General features: G+C 48.3%; 1 protein-coding gene across 3 annotated transcripts in view; it reads right to left on the bottom strand.

Moving 5' to 3' along the window:
- The window catches only part of Elk3 (ETS transcription factor ELK3), a 59,641-nt gene that overhangs the window by 26,887 nt on the left and 19,235 nt on the right, over positions 1-13,519 (bottom strand). For 2 of the 3 annotated variants that reach the window (XR_007974608.1, XM_052165297.1), the window contains exon 2: positions 6,787-6,995. Coding sequence is in view for 2 of the 3 variants with exons in the window: in XM_052165297.1 (XP_052021257.1) it covers positions 6,787-6,993 (207 nt within the window). In the remaining variant the exon portion in view is untranslated. Of the gene's footprint in view, positions 1-6,786; positions 6,996-9,180; positions 9,366-13,519 lie in introns of all 3 variants that reach the window. The other variant, XM_052165298.1, reaches the window with a different exon arrangement.

Genomic DNA, 13,519 nt, shown 5'->3' with positions numbered 1-13,519 from the left:
CTCTGACACTTCTCTCCCAGTCTTGTCTCATCTCAAACTCTTTCCCTAAATAAATACTCTGCACCGGGAAAGGGCGAATGCTCACACCTCCTATCTTCCCACATTGCTGTTTTCCCGCTTCATATTCCTTCCTATGTCTCCCAGCCTGGGGTGAACGAACACGGGTCCAGCCCAGGAGCCCCTGGTCAACAAGTATCTTAAACCCCCCAGAAATCTCCCCATCTCTACTCCCCTCCCTCCCTCCTCTGGAAGGCCAGGCACTACATCAGGGCTAGCACTTTCCATAATTTAGGGCGTGGGAATGATTGACTCATCTGTCCCCAGACTTGCCGAACCATGCGGAGAGGATCTTATCCTTGTCAAGCTGTAAACACCCAAGAGTTGTTAACTATCGAAGGAATGGGGCTGGGGAGGTGGCTCAGTGTTTTTCTAGAGGAATGGGGTTTTATTCCCAACACCTACACAGCAGCTCAAAACCATCTCTAACTGCAGTCCCAGGGACTGAGGCCCTCTTCTGGGTCCAGGTATGCGCATGGTATACAGACATACATCAAACACCCACACACATGAAATACGTTCATTTTTCAAGTTAACGAAAGCAGCAGCACCTCCTGGGTCCATGGGGGGGGGGGTAGGGGGGGAGGGGGCGGGGCAGCTACATTGACTGTCCATCAGCCTCTCTCTCCTCCCTTGATTTAAAACCAAACTCCGCCCAGGAGAGTGAAGGAGTAAAAAAAGTCAGCTTGCTAACAAACTCACCGAAAGACATCCTTCTGATGACATCATCAAGTCTATCTTTCTGGAGTTAATGGTTTAAGACTAGTTGGGGATGGGGAGACTACTAAACCCTTCATCAACTCTTCAGGGCTGAGCTGAGGAGTTTATCCAGAGAGCAATTCACAGCAGAGAAAGCAAGCTATGCCACAAAGGTGAGTCCCACCCCGAGCCCTAGCCTCTCTACCGCCTCTGCTTTCCACTGTGGTCTCTCGGTGCCTAAGAGTTTCCGGCCAGGGGCCCCTCAGCCCTCATCCATCTATCTACCTTATCCCCAAGACCCCCCTACAAGTCTCCCAGTGGTAAAGTGTGCTGTGCCCTGGACTAGGTATCCCCCTGTAGCGGAATGCTACCGAGGTCTAGCCAGTAGCCTCTTCAAAAACTTCGGGTGGGTGGGCTTTTGCTGGAGTTCACTGTTGCCAACCCTGACGCCCCTGACCCCAGATTTTCCTATCATAATGCATGTGTCCATGAGGAAATCCAGAGATGTGCAGGTGGACACTGTGGCCATCCCAGGATCTGAGCCCTTAAGCACGGTTTTCCTCTCCAGCCTGGGTCACCTCTTAGAACCAACTTCTGCTACCTAGCACATTAAGAGTCACAAACGTGAATGGTAAAATGGCGTGCATTCCTGAGCATGGACCCCACAGAGGCTAACCCTGCTGAGTAGCGGGGGCGCATGCGCATCCTCAACTCCAGAGCCCCATGTGATCCAGGAAGGGGAGGTGCTGCTCAGGCTGTGCTTGGTGGTAGTGGGAGTGAAAACAGCTGCTCTCCAACCTCCTTGGTCCGGAATCCAAAATCTTGATTCTAAAGGGCACCAGGAGATGGACGCCATGATCATGCATGTCCTCTACGTGCACAGAGGAGTATGCCAGCTCTGGCCCAGAGGGACAGGAAGGGCGTTGAAATGCGGGAGAAATTTCAGAACAGCCCGCGTAGAAAAAGCTAATTGGAAAAAGTTGCTGGGCACTCTCAGACATTACACAAAGGGGGTCCATCTTCCCGTCTCCACGCGCCCACTCCAAAGGTGGGTATAAAGGTTGATTTTCCTTCTCTGCATTCACCCAAAGTTTTAAAACTAGCACTAGAGAAACATGACCACCCACATTATGACTCTGACCAAGTAGTGGGCACTGTGTCGAAGGGGTACAGGTGCCCCTGAAACTATTCACCGTGGGGCCTTGAATTGATTCTGTCACCATCTTCAATATCCATAGAAAGAAAAGTGTACTTGCCTAGCATGTGAGGGTCCTGGACCCAATCCTCAGTTCACAGAAAAAAAAATGGGGTGTGGGAATGCTGGAGAGATGGCCCAGTCAGTAAAGTACTTCTGATGTCAGCAAGAGGACCGACCTCGGGTCTGATCTCCGGTGTGTGTTTGCAGTCTCAGTGCGGGGGAGGAGTTAGAGTCAGGAAGATCACTGAAGCTCACTCAGAGGCCCTGGCTCTAAAACAGCGGAGACCTGGCGCTCATCACTGGCTTCCACATGCAACTGCACACATGTGCACATCAAAACAAACACATACAAACATAGTCAATAAAGAAATACATTTCAAAAGGAGGCTACAGCCCAGAGAGATTGCTTCTCCCGCAATTGGATTCTAACCCAAACATCTAGTCTAAAGGCCACACCATGCCCACCTCTCTGTTACAGTCTGTGGGCTGGAGGATACATGTTTTGAAGAGACACTGAGGCGAGAGAGCCCTTCACCCTGCCAGATGTCACGAACATAAAATATTTTCATCAGTGTCTAGTTGTTGTATAGCTTTTTTTACACATTTCTCCTCTGCCCACTTTTAATATCGCTGGAACAAGCTAAAAATACAACATATACCATATAAAAATAATGCTATCCGCAGGCTTGTCTGTTCTGGCAGAAAAACTTCCCTATTAGGACAAACCAAGGGATGCGCATTTTCAGCCGCCAGGGAAAGGACTCACGCTAGAGAAGGCCAGAGAAGACGCCAGACAAAATCACCATGGCTTGCAGAGTGAGACAGCCACAGAGCTCTCCCACTCACAGGCTGAGTGTGGGGGAGGAGGCGGAAGAAGAGGCACACTGAGACGCAAAAGGGGCCAGCCTGGATCTGCCTGTGAAGCAGAGCAGGACAGGGCACATCATGCCCAGGCCCCATGCGTGCACGCGCACGTGACCCAAGGGCTTCATATCCATAGAGGCTCTGATCCAAGCCCTTCCAGTGAGAGGCCGGACATTTATGTCAACCATGATTGCCAGACTAATGTTAGCGTTAAATTAGTTTAAACCAGTTTGACCAATGCAGCTAGCTCACCAGTTGGCCAGAAAAACACAAAATAAGTGATCTTAATGCCTCAATGGCTGCTTTCTCCCTCCGTTTTCCTCTTGGCTCTTATGTTCCTCCCTTCTCTCTTCCCTTTCACTGTCCGTCCTCCCCTTCTCTTCCCTCCTCCCCCTCTTCCTTCCGTTTCAGACTGTATTGAGACTTTGCCATTGTCGACCATGGCTGGAGTGTATCCCTGGAGTTCCCAGGTCCACAGTGTGGCAATGCTGCACCTTTCAGGGCTGGGGACTGTGTCATGTGATCCTGTGTTATGACTCTGAGGGTATAGGAGAGATGTTCTGGCAGGGATGGATCTTCTGAGAGGGGGTTGTTGTAAAAGAGCGAGCCCCACCTCAGTCTCCTCGCGCATGCTCCTGCCATGACGCCAGCCCCCTGTAATGACACCCCCGCCAAGGGGTCCCTTACCAGAGCCTCTGCTGGGCTTCCGAGTCTCCAGAACTCCTTTCTTTATACATCCAGCCTGGTGTGTTTTGCAATAGTAGCAGAAAGCAGGCAAATGTGGCGTCTACAGTGACATCTGGACCTGTTTCAGTATTAAAGCCCTTGATCATAAAACCTCCTGAACTTAGAACAGTGTATGGGCAGCCTACCTGATCGCAGAGGTTCCAAGGCAGAAGTGAAGGTTTGTGTTGTGTTGTAAGGAACAGCAGGCCCGAGTCCGGCCACCTACTGGCTGCATGGGCTTAAGTGGTCTCCCAACCAAATCTGAATGTTCTGTTTTGTATAGGAGGGCTGGTACAGAACCTGTCTAATGGGCGTGTCATCTAGTTTAAAGGAGACAATAGGAAGTGCCCAGGACAGGGCCCTAGACTCCTAGCAGACTAACAGCTATGAAACCGCCTTTTAAAGAAAAACGCGTGTGTATGCATGCATGTGTTTATGCCTATATGAATTATACTTGCGTATAGGGGTGTGTTTGTATATATGTATATTGTACTTGCGTACATGTGTTTGTGTGCATACGTGTATACTTGTCAATGTAGGTGAACTGTACTTGTGTGTGTACATGTGTGCATATGTAGGTATGCTTGTATATATATTACACTACTGTATATATGTGTGTGCTGGTATGTGTACATATATATGTGAATGTGCGTGTGTGTGTGTGTGTGTATGTATGAGTGTATGTGTATATGAGTATGTATGTATATGTGAGTGTATGTGTGAGTGTGTGTATATGTATGCAAGTGTATATATATGTGTATGTGTGAGTGTGTATGTGTGTAGAGTGTGTGTGTATGTGTGTGTACAAGTATGCTCATACATGTGGAGGCCAGAGGACTTCAGGTGTCATCCTTAGGAACACCTTTGCGATAGGGTGTCTTTGGCCCAGGGCTCACCTATTAGGCTAGGCTAGCTGGTCAGTAGCCCTAGGATCTCCCTGCCTCTGCCTTCTCAGCGCTGGAATTACCATCGTGAATTACCATGAATCCTCATGTCCATCATGTCTCTGGGGTCCCATGAGGGGCTCCGGGGGCCCTCTGCTTGTGGGGGGGGGGACTTTACAGTCTCTCCCACCTGAAACTGCTCAGTCTAGAGTGCACATGCTTGTCTAAACAACGGCTGTCAGCCACCAACAATCAATCCCCAGCCCAGGACACAGGTTCAGTGCCCAGGACTCCAGTCCTCTTTCCTTTGACACCTTGATTTAAAATAATAGAAAGGCCAAGTTTCTGGCTCTCTGGCAGCAAGCTAAGCAGACCGTTTCCCTGCAGGGCTCTCAATTCTCATGGCAGAACATAGAACTTGTGAAAAAAAAAAAAAGCAAAGCAAGACGCCATCTGCCTGGCTTCCGGACAGTGCAATTAGCTGAGAAGTGTCTTTACATCTTCGTAGGGCTGCATTAAATCGGGATTAATTAATTGCCGTGCTAATGGGAAGCACCTTTAGTGCTGCAATGACAATAATCACATGCAATCAGGAGCATAGAAAGGAGCCCTTTATCATTAATGACGTCTTCACTTCCTGAAACGTGTAATCCTTCTGACCCCAATTCCAAAGAGGTTTGCAGACAGAAGGCACTAAATATAGATCCGGAACTAATATTTAAATCACTTTAAAATTCACCTTTCCATAAGAGTAGCGAACCTTGAACAAAAGCTCATTTCGCTTTCTAGGATTCTAAGCCTTTTTTGTCCGTCTGGTTAAATAGTCAGCCAGCGTGGGTTCAAACAGAAATGGCCAATAATTACGGGTCTGATATATTTATCCTAAATAGAACAATTTTGTCCTACCAACATACTAATTTGTAAGACATGAATTAAACTCATGCCAATTGTCCTTGCTGTGAGTCACCTTTAAAAGCACTCCAGGAGCTGGAGACACAGCTTAATGGTTAAGAGCACTGGCTGCTCCTCCAGAAGACCCAGTTCAATTCCCAGCTCCCGCTTGACCGCTCACTACTGCTGTAATTCCAGTCTTAGGTGACCCAATGCCCTCTTCTGGCATCCATGGGTACTGCATGCAGGTTACACATATACATGCAAGTGAAACACCCTATACATAAAATAAATATACTTTTTTTTAAGTTATAGCACTCTGTTCCTCACTTCTATGATGTAAAAATGAGACTGCTTCTAATGGGAGAAGTTACTATCAAGCCAAATGTCACATACCAAGCACAAATCTGAATACTTAGCATTCAGTAAATAGCTCAGTGAATCCTCACAGAAACCCTGACAGTGGAATTGCTATCCTCCCATTTTCCAAACATGGATGCTGAGGTGCCAGGTCCTTGGTAGTAATACTGTGCCTAGGATACAATCCCCAACCCACAAGGTGTAAAATACAGCACCCCCAAACTACCATTTCCCTGGAAAGGCCCTTCTGACCGAACTCCTGACCAGAAAGAACGGAGAGACTTTGCAGACTATAATTCTTTTTTGTTTTTGTTTGGTTTTGCTCGCTCAAGCTTTTAGGGTTTCTCAATGTAGCTCTGGCCATCTTAGAACTCACTCTGTAGACTGATCTCAAACTCAGAGATCCACCTGCCTCTGCCTCCAGAGTGCTGGGATTGAAGGAGTATGCCACCATGCCCGGCTCAGACTGTCATTCTTATTGTCCCCAGAGCCAGTTGACATCTTAGCCCTGCTGCCAGCTTGCTGCCAGTAGATGCCTGGCTTCAGCCAATTCTGTATGAAAGGGGGCGAGGGTACAAGAACGGAGCCCCAGGAACATTCCAAGGGTCCCCACAGGAGGGGAAATCCTCAGCAGTTTTTCCTCAAAAATTAAAGGTATAGCTTGCCAGCGTTTTCCTGTGTGAGTTGTTTGTGTTAGGCATGTGCAAGGAGAAGCTAGGAGACAACCTCAGTCACCCTTCCACAGGCTCTGCACATCAGCCTTAGTTTTTTGAAACAGGGTCTCTACATGGCCCAGAACTTGGCAATCAGGCAAGGGGGGCTAGCCAGTGAGTGCCAGGGATCAACTTGTCTGGCTCTGGGATACCAAGTATATTCCACCACACCGTGCCTTCGTCGTCGTTGTCATGGATTCCAGAGATTAAATCCAGATCCTGTGCCTGCAGGACACGCTCTTCACTAACTGAGCTGCCTCCTAGTCTCCGCTTCTGTTTTCTGATTGGATGCAGAGCCAGGGCTCCTCCGCCCTCCTCGATGAACTAAGAGAGGAGACCCCCTCACCGCCCTCCGTCGCCCCTCCCCCCCACAGGATGCCAAGGCTTGCTTTACCTTGTCGTAGTAGTATCTCAGAGCTCTGCTCAGTTTGTCGTAGTTCATGTTTGTCTTGTTCTTGCGGAGGCCCCACAGCTTGGCCACTTCTTCTGCCTTGAGGAGTTTGAACTCGCCATCGTTAGATGTCCAGCAGATGAGGTGCTCATGTTTCTGGTCCAGCAGCAAATGCAAAAGGAACTGCCACAGCGTGATTGCGCTCTCCATACCTGGGAGGAGGGGTGGGGAGGGAGGCAGGCAGATCAGAGCTCGGGTCTGCAGGCTAGGCACTGTGCGTGCATGCGGGGGTTCTGCTCCACGGAGCTAAAGAGAGAGTACTTTCCACCCTATCCCAGGGGACTGCCTAGTCACACACAGGCTTTCTGGTTGCAAGGTTATGAGAGGCCTCGATCCAGGAACACAATGGCAGTGCCCCGGGGGGCCTGAAATTCGCCACTCACAAGCCAGCAGAGACCACCTAGTGCTGGGAGCTATGCAGAAGAAACTGACTAAAGGGGTGAGCGCCTGTGGAGGAAGTTCCCATTGGCTAGCTTCATCTATTCCTGCCCATCACATCAACTACATCCTGGTCAGTCACACTTGCTGAAGTGTGGCCATGAGTGCCTGCTAGGGCTATGTGAGGTCACACAGGGTCCTGGGGTCATGAAGCCATAGATAGCATCCCTTGGTTGAAGTGTCCTTTCACCCGAGATAGCCAGGCCTGCTATTGCAGGGAGGAGAACTCAGCTACTCTTTGCACTGACAAGAGATCTCAGAACCCAAGACGGTCTTGCAAAGAGAAAATGTCCAGTCAGTAGATGCTGGTTAAAGAATCAGTTGTTGCCAACCGAAGGGACCTTCAATCTCCCAAGGACTTGTCATGTAGTCACCCAAGCCCCACTGTCGCAAGCACACCCACCGGCAGGAAGTGTTTTTCCCACCAGGAGAGGAAACGCCATAAAACAATGTTATCCTTTATCTTTGCCTGTAGCGTGAACTCTGCTGCTCCTTCCTCCTAACTCGAAGCTCGCTACTTCTTAGGCCCTGGAGGTCTCTGCTCATCCATACAGACACGGCTGCGGTGGGATCACTGGTCTGTCCTGATCTGAGTTCTGATCACTTGAGTATATTCATAAGAAATTACCCCTTTGTTCTACTACACTTATTTATTGAGTGTGCACTCATACATGAATGAAGGTCAGAGGACAACTTGTAGTAAGTAGTCCATTCTTTTCTTCCAGTCCTAGGGATTGAACTCAGGGAGTCGGACTTGCCGGCAGGCACCTTTAGATCCACCGAGCCAGCTTGCCAGCCTTACCCACGTATTTTACAAACAGCCAGGTAATTAGGAAAAGCCTTCCTACAGGTTAGCTGGTGAGAGCGAACACCGCAGGTTGGTTTGACCTGGGCTAATGGAGCTGAGATTTGGATGCAGAGTCTAGGAGACTCAGCAAAGAACTCAAGGTATGGTATGGGGAGCATTCTATGCCACGACACATAAAAGTCAAGCTGTGAGGTGGAGACAGGCCTGACAGGATGAGGAAACTACCTCTATGGCAAGGAGACACTGGAGTCCATGTTGGGGACAGCCCAGGGTGGTAACAATGAAGACAGTGAGAAAGATTCCCGGGAGACAGAATAATGGCCGTGAGGAGAGTTATCTACAGTGAGCCCCCCTCAGCACCCACTCATTACTCTTCATAGAATAGCATCAAGGTGGCCCAGGAGCCAGAGAGAGGCAGGCCAGGCTTCCCTCCGGATAGTCTTCAAACTGCCTGACATCTTTCTGCATCTTCAGGTAGGTCCCACAGGGCAGGAAGAGGAGGGGCTCAGTGGTAAGCACTTGACCATCATGGACCCTGGGGTCCCACCACCCCACCACAAGCAGCAGCTTTGGGATTCTGACAGCAACCCCCTCCCCCCATTGAAGTATAAAACCCCCAGTCACCCTAACAAGCATTCACTTCCTGCTTCCTCACAGGCCTAAGCCAGAAGAAAGAATCCTATTGTTTCTCTGAGCCCCGTGGGTGCCACCCGGGTGTCTCTGTTAAAGAAATTCCAGACTAAGAATGTGCTACAAAAACCCACAAAAAAAGAGGGGGGGTATCTGTAAAGAGATCACCCTTCACCACAGCGGGTCACTGGGCCTGGTACTGCTAACTTCAAACCACACCAGCAACTCCTGAGCTCGGGAAGGGCTCCTGGCAGGATATGTAAGAGTTATGGCTCCAGCTCGTAACGAGCTTGAATAACCCACATGCGGTTCAAATTCGTGGGAGTCTCCAGCCAAACCTTCTGGCAATGAGTTTTTAAAATATCTTTGAAACTTAGTGGTCACTCAGAGGAGCCTTCCTGGAGAGGCAGAGAGATGCCAGCCAGTTTGGAGTTCTGCAGAAAGGGAAGCGTTCAGCTTGCCTCTCTCTTCCTGGCTTCACTCCTTTAAGGGTCCAGGCAGCATTGATGTGGGTCCCGACATCCTCAGCACACTGAGAGTCGCACTTAGCTGTGTATCTTGATCTAGTCGGTGAAATACTGGGTTGAAGTGATGAGATACATAGACTTGACCTCAATTTTTATCAAAGCCCTGGCACAGGTTCAGTCTGAAGAAACAGAAGTACAATAAATGCCACAGTGACCCAAGGATTCTTGGGACCATTTGTTACAAAGCATCACCCACAGCTAAAGGTGACTGCTACAACATCACACCCATTCCTCCCTTCACTAGGATGCCCTTGGAAGCTCAAGGAGCCAGGAAAGAGGACAGAAAGGGAACAGGTCTTTGGTGAGGATGGGGAACCTAGCTTCAGGACCTCCCACATTTCTGGAATAATGGAAACAGGACCCACAGAAGGCCAGGGTGGAAGATAAGGACTTCAAAGACACCCACCAAGTCTTAGGACAGAGCCCAGTCTGTGAGGTGGCAAGCTGCAGCATGGATCACTCAGAGTTGCTGGGAGCAACTGTGCTCCCTGGAGGTGACTAAGGATGCGGGCAGAAAGCCGTCCACCCAGCGCAATCCTGCTCTTCTTCCAAGCGCACGCCAGCCACTGCTTTGCCTTCCTCGATGCCCCAGTTTTGATGACTGAGTCACACAAAGTTCTACTTTGTGTTGGAAGCCCAAGCCACACATTACTCAGAGGTGACTATCAGACATCCTTCTCTTTTAGCCAGCTCATGGTCCCACGGTAGAAACCATCCTGTGGGAGGGGTGTGTCACGGAAGCCTCAGGCGGTTCTGACCCCCTGAATGCACCACGATATTACATGGAGCCACGGAGCCAAGACCAGGCTCAGGAGGGCCATTACTGGAGGACTGGCTCCTCCCATCAAGGGTACGAGCTTTGTTTCTTTGACTCTGTTTCTACTGTTCATTTCAATCTTGGCCACATCAAAGTTTGTAACTTGCAGTTGTTTTCATATACAACCACACAGCATGTCGCCCCACCTCCACCCCCGATACCTGTCAATACCCATCATTTAGAATGTCCGGAAAGAGAAAAGTAATGACTCACGTGCCTGGGGGTGTGTTCTAAGAACTGTGACTGCTGTACTTAACTCAGTTTACTGTGGGACTTACCAGGAGAAAAAATTCACAAAAGCCTTGCAACTTGGACAGGCTGTGGGGGCTCCATTATGGTAGCAACTGTTTAGATGGATACATTGTATCTATGAGACTGTATCTTATTGTAACACTGCATTGATACAATGTCCTGGTAGCACAGCTGGCTTTAAGTTACAATGTGTCATCAGCTGACATTCATTTGGCGGGATGCCCAGACCTGCTAGCTTCCAATGACTAGAACACTTGAAAGCAATGCTAGAAATGTAACAAATGCACCCACATCCATTCCCCTGGAGTCTGGGCTTTTAACTGTTCTTCCCCACCCAGCTTGGGGTTTTGTTGGTTCAGGATGTGTCAGCACGCACAAAGGGCACCCGTCAAATGGGAATGGTGGGTTCTTTCCTCTCTTTAGTTTTGGAGCCTCAGACTTCTGTCTTCTAGATCTTCATAAGATAAACAATAGACTATTGTAAAGTCTAGGTTCCTAGAACAGAACTTGCTCCTCCAGCTGTGTACACTGGCTTTGCTGTCAACCGCCCTTCACTGACTACACTCAAAGTCACTTTTTTAAAGCGTCCACATATTGAAGAGAACACACAACACACTGTTATTGTTGGTTTGCTTGCTAATTAGAACAGGCTTCTCTTGCCTTGCCCAGATCTTGTTTTGAATATGTGGGGTTTTATTGGGCATTTTAATGCCATCCTTTACAAAATTATTCTGAGGGGAGGGGCATATGCACATCGTAGCATAGAAGCACATAGGTCGTCAGAGAAAAGATGCATGCGGTTGGTTCTCAGGAATAAAACTCGGGTCTCCAGGCTTGCCCGCAAGCACAGGCTTAGCTAGACTGTCTTACCGGGTTGGGTCTCCTCATACAGGGACTATAAATGTTTATGTCCCGAATGTACTAGTGTTGCTGATTTGCTTGTACACAGCATGCAAGTATCAAAACATCACATCACACCTCATAAATACATACAATTACCATGTCAATTAAATGATTAAAATAAAATAAAACGGCTCATCGGATTTGAAGAACCTCCTTTAAAGAGGCCAGAAGCAGACTGATAGACGGGTCCTGTTGACAACCCAATCTTTTTTTTATTACACCTTTTATTGTCATCTTCCTTTCATGGAAAAGGCAAAGGTGGATATAAAAGGCTCAGGACGGGCAGCTCTTGAAGGATGATATGAAATTCAGAAGCAAAAGGCAATCCTCCCCCGAGCCTAGTCAAGTCAACAGCTAGGCTTCACACGTGGCAGATGATGTTTGCTGAAACCTGTCCACAGCTCATGAAAGAAAACAAGACAGGGCCAGCAAGACAGCTAGGCAGATAAAGGCACTTTTCCCAACAGCCTGGCATCCAGGTCTCTCTTCCCAAGATCCACGTAGTGAAAAGAGAGAATCAACTCCAACAAATAGACCTCTGCTCCACATGTATGCCATAAGATGTGTTCCCAGATATATATATGCCCATGTAGTGAGTGTGTGCATATACACCACACACACACACACACAGAGCAAGAATAAATAAATAAATGTATTAAAAAAGGAAATAGAGGGGTCAGAGAAGGCCTTGCTGAGACAGCGAAAATGTCTTTCAGAACAGAGAAATTCTTTGTTTAAAAATGGAATTATCAAACAAGGATAAAAATCACAGTTGCCAGACGGATAAACAATGAAGACAGGTCGAAGATATCCTTCTGCTCACTACTGGCTATTATTAAGTCTACTGTCTGCTTGCTTTGTCTATAAAGACAAAGGACAGGCGGTGGTGATGCACGCTTTTAATCCCAGCACCTGGGAGGCAGAGGCAGGCAGACTTCTGAGTTCGAGGCCAGCCTGGTCTACAGAGTGAGTTCCAGGACAGCCAGGGCTATACAGAGAAACCCTCTCTCTCTCTCAAAAAAAAAAAAAAAAAAAAAAAAAAAAGACACAGGAACTAGGTAGATTTTATAATGGCATCAAAAATCTGAATAATGGGGCATTTGCAGAGGAGGGATAATGAATAAGTAAATGAAGATGAGAGAGAGAGAGAGAGAGAGAGAGAGAGAGAGAGAGAGAGAGAGAAGGAAACAAACATTGTAGGACAGGGCTGGGTATCTATGGACAAGAATTAGTTCACAGTCATCCCTCTGTATGAACAAAGCTGTAAATTAGCTTTCATAAAAATCAGAATTCCACCGGCCAGAGGGGTCTTCCCCAGATCCTCAATGCTGCCCGGCTTGACTAGAGCAGGAGGAGAACCCATGGCCCCTGAGGATGCTACTCGCATGTCAGGTGAGCGCCCACGCCCACTAAAAAGGCTACTTGGCAGGTGAGCCGATTCTGGAGCATCTTTGGAGCATCTGCCCGTAGGATTTTAGGGGTGTCGCTCACCTCTCTGTGCACGTATGTCTTCACAGGTAAAGCGATGGTGGCCGTGGGCTTAAATGGGAATGGTGGTGGAGCAGAGGATAAAAATCCCTCCCCTGGAGGGTTACTATTAACTATTACAAAGTCGCTAATAAACTACACATCTGGGACAGAGCAAGTACTACTTAACCACTATCTGCCTTTACTTCTTATACAAGGAAACCTCTTCACAGATGCTGCTGTGACATCAGATGGCCTCCACCCCCAGCTCAAAGGCACCATTCAGATGCTGTCTGTACTGTCATCTTTGTCATTAGGCAATGATTGTGCATGTTGGCTTACAAGGTGACTGGGAGTATAAATGTACACATTGTTAGGACTATTGTCTGATATAGGCTACACAACTGTATCCTTCCCAGCTAGCATAAGACAATAATTCCCCAGGCCTCCAACTTGGGCAGGTCAGCAGAGAGCGCCCCCTGCTGTTCACGCTGCCCCTGGGCATGCTCCCATCTTGTGTTGTTACAGGAGAAGGCCAGGGAGTCAAGGGGATAGGAGCCGCTGAGTCGGGTGGAGGAGGATCTAGAATAACAAGTCTCTGTCTTGTCTGTGGATGACATAACCCAAGCCGGCTGGTTAGGGCAACAGACAGAGCCAAGAGGTGGAAGGGGGCCACTGGCACTGTAGGGGAGGAACGCTTTTTGTATACTCCAAGCGAATATCTTCTGCCTCTGTGTTTTAACACTCAGCTTTTCACAAATGTAAATCTGAGATGGTTTTTTGTTCTTCCTAATCCCTCTTGCAAAACAAAAAAAACCAAAAAACAAAACAAAA

Source organism: Apodemus sylvaticus, chromosome 20 (genome assembly GCF_947179515.1).
Source record: "Apodemus sylvaticus chromosome 20, mApoSyl1.1, whole genome shotgun sequence".
NCBI classification, from domain to species: Eukaryota; Metazoa; Chordata; class Mammalia; order Rodentia; family Muridae; genus Apodemus; species Apodemus sylvaticus.
The sequence above is the reverse complement of the archived record's forward strand: the minus strand, read 5'-3'. Positions and strand labels throughout refer to the sequence as shown.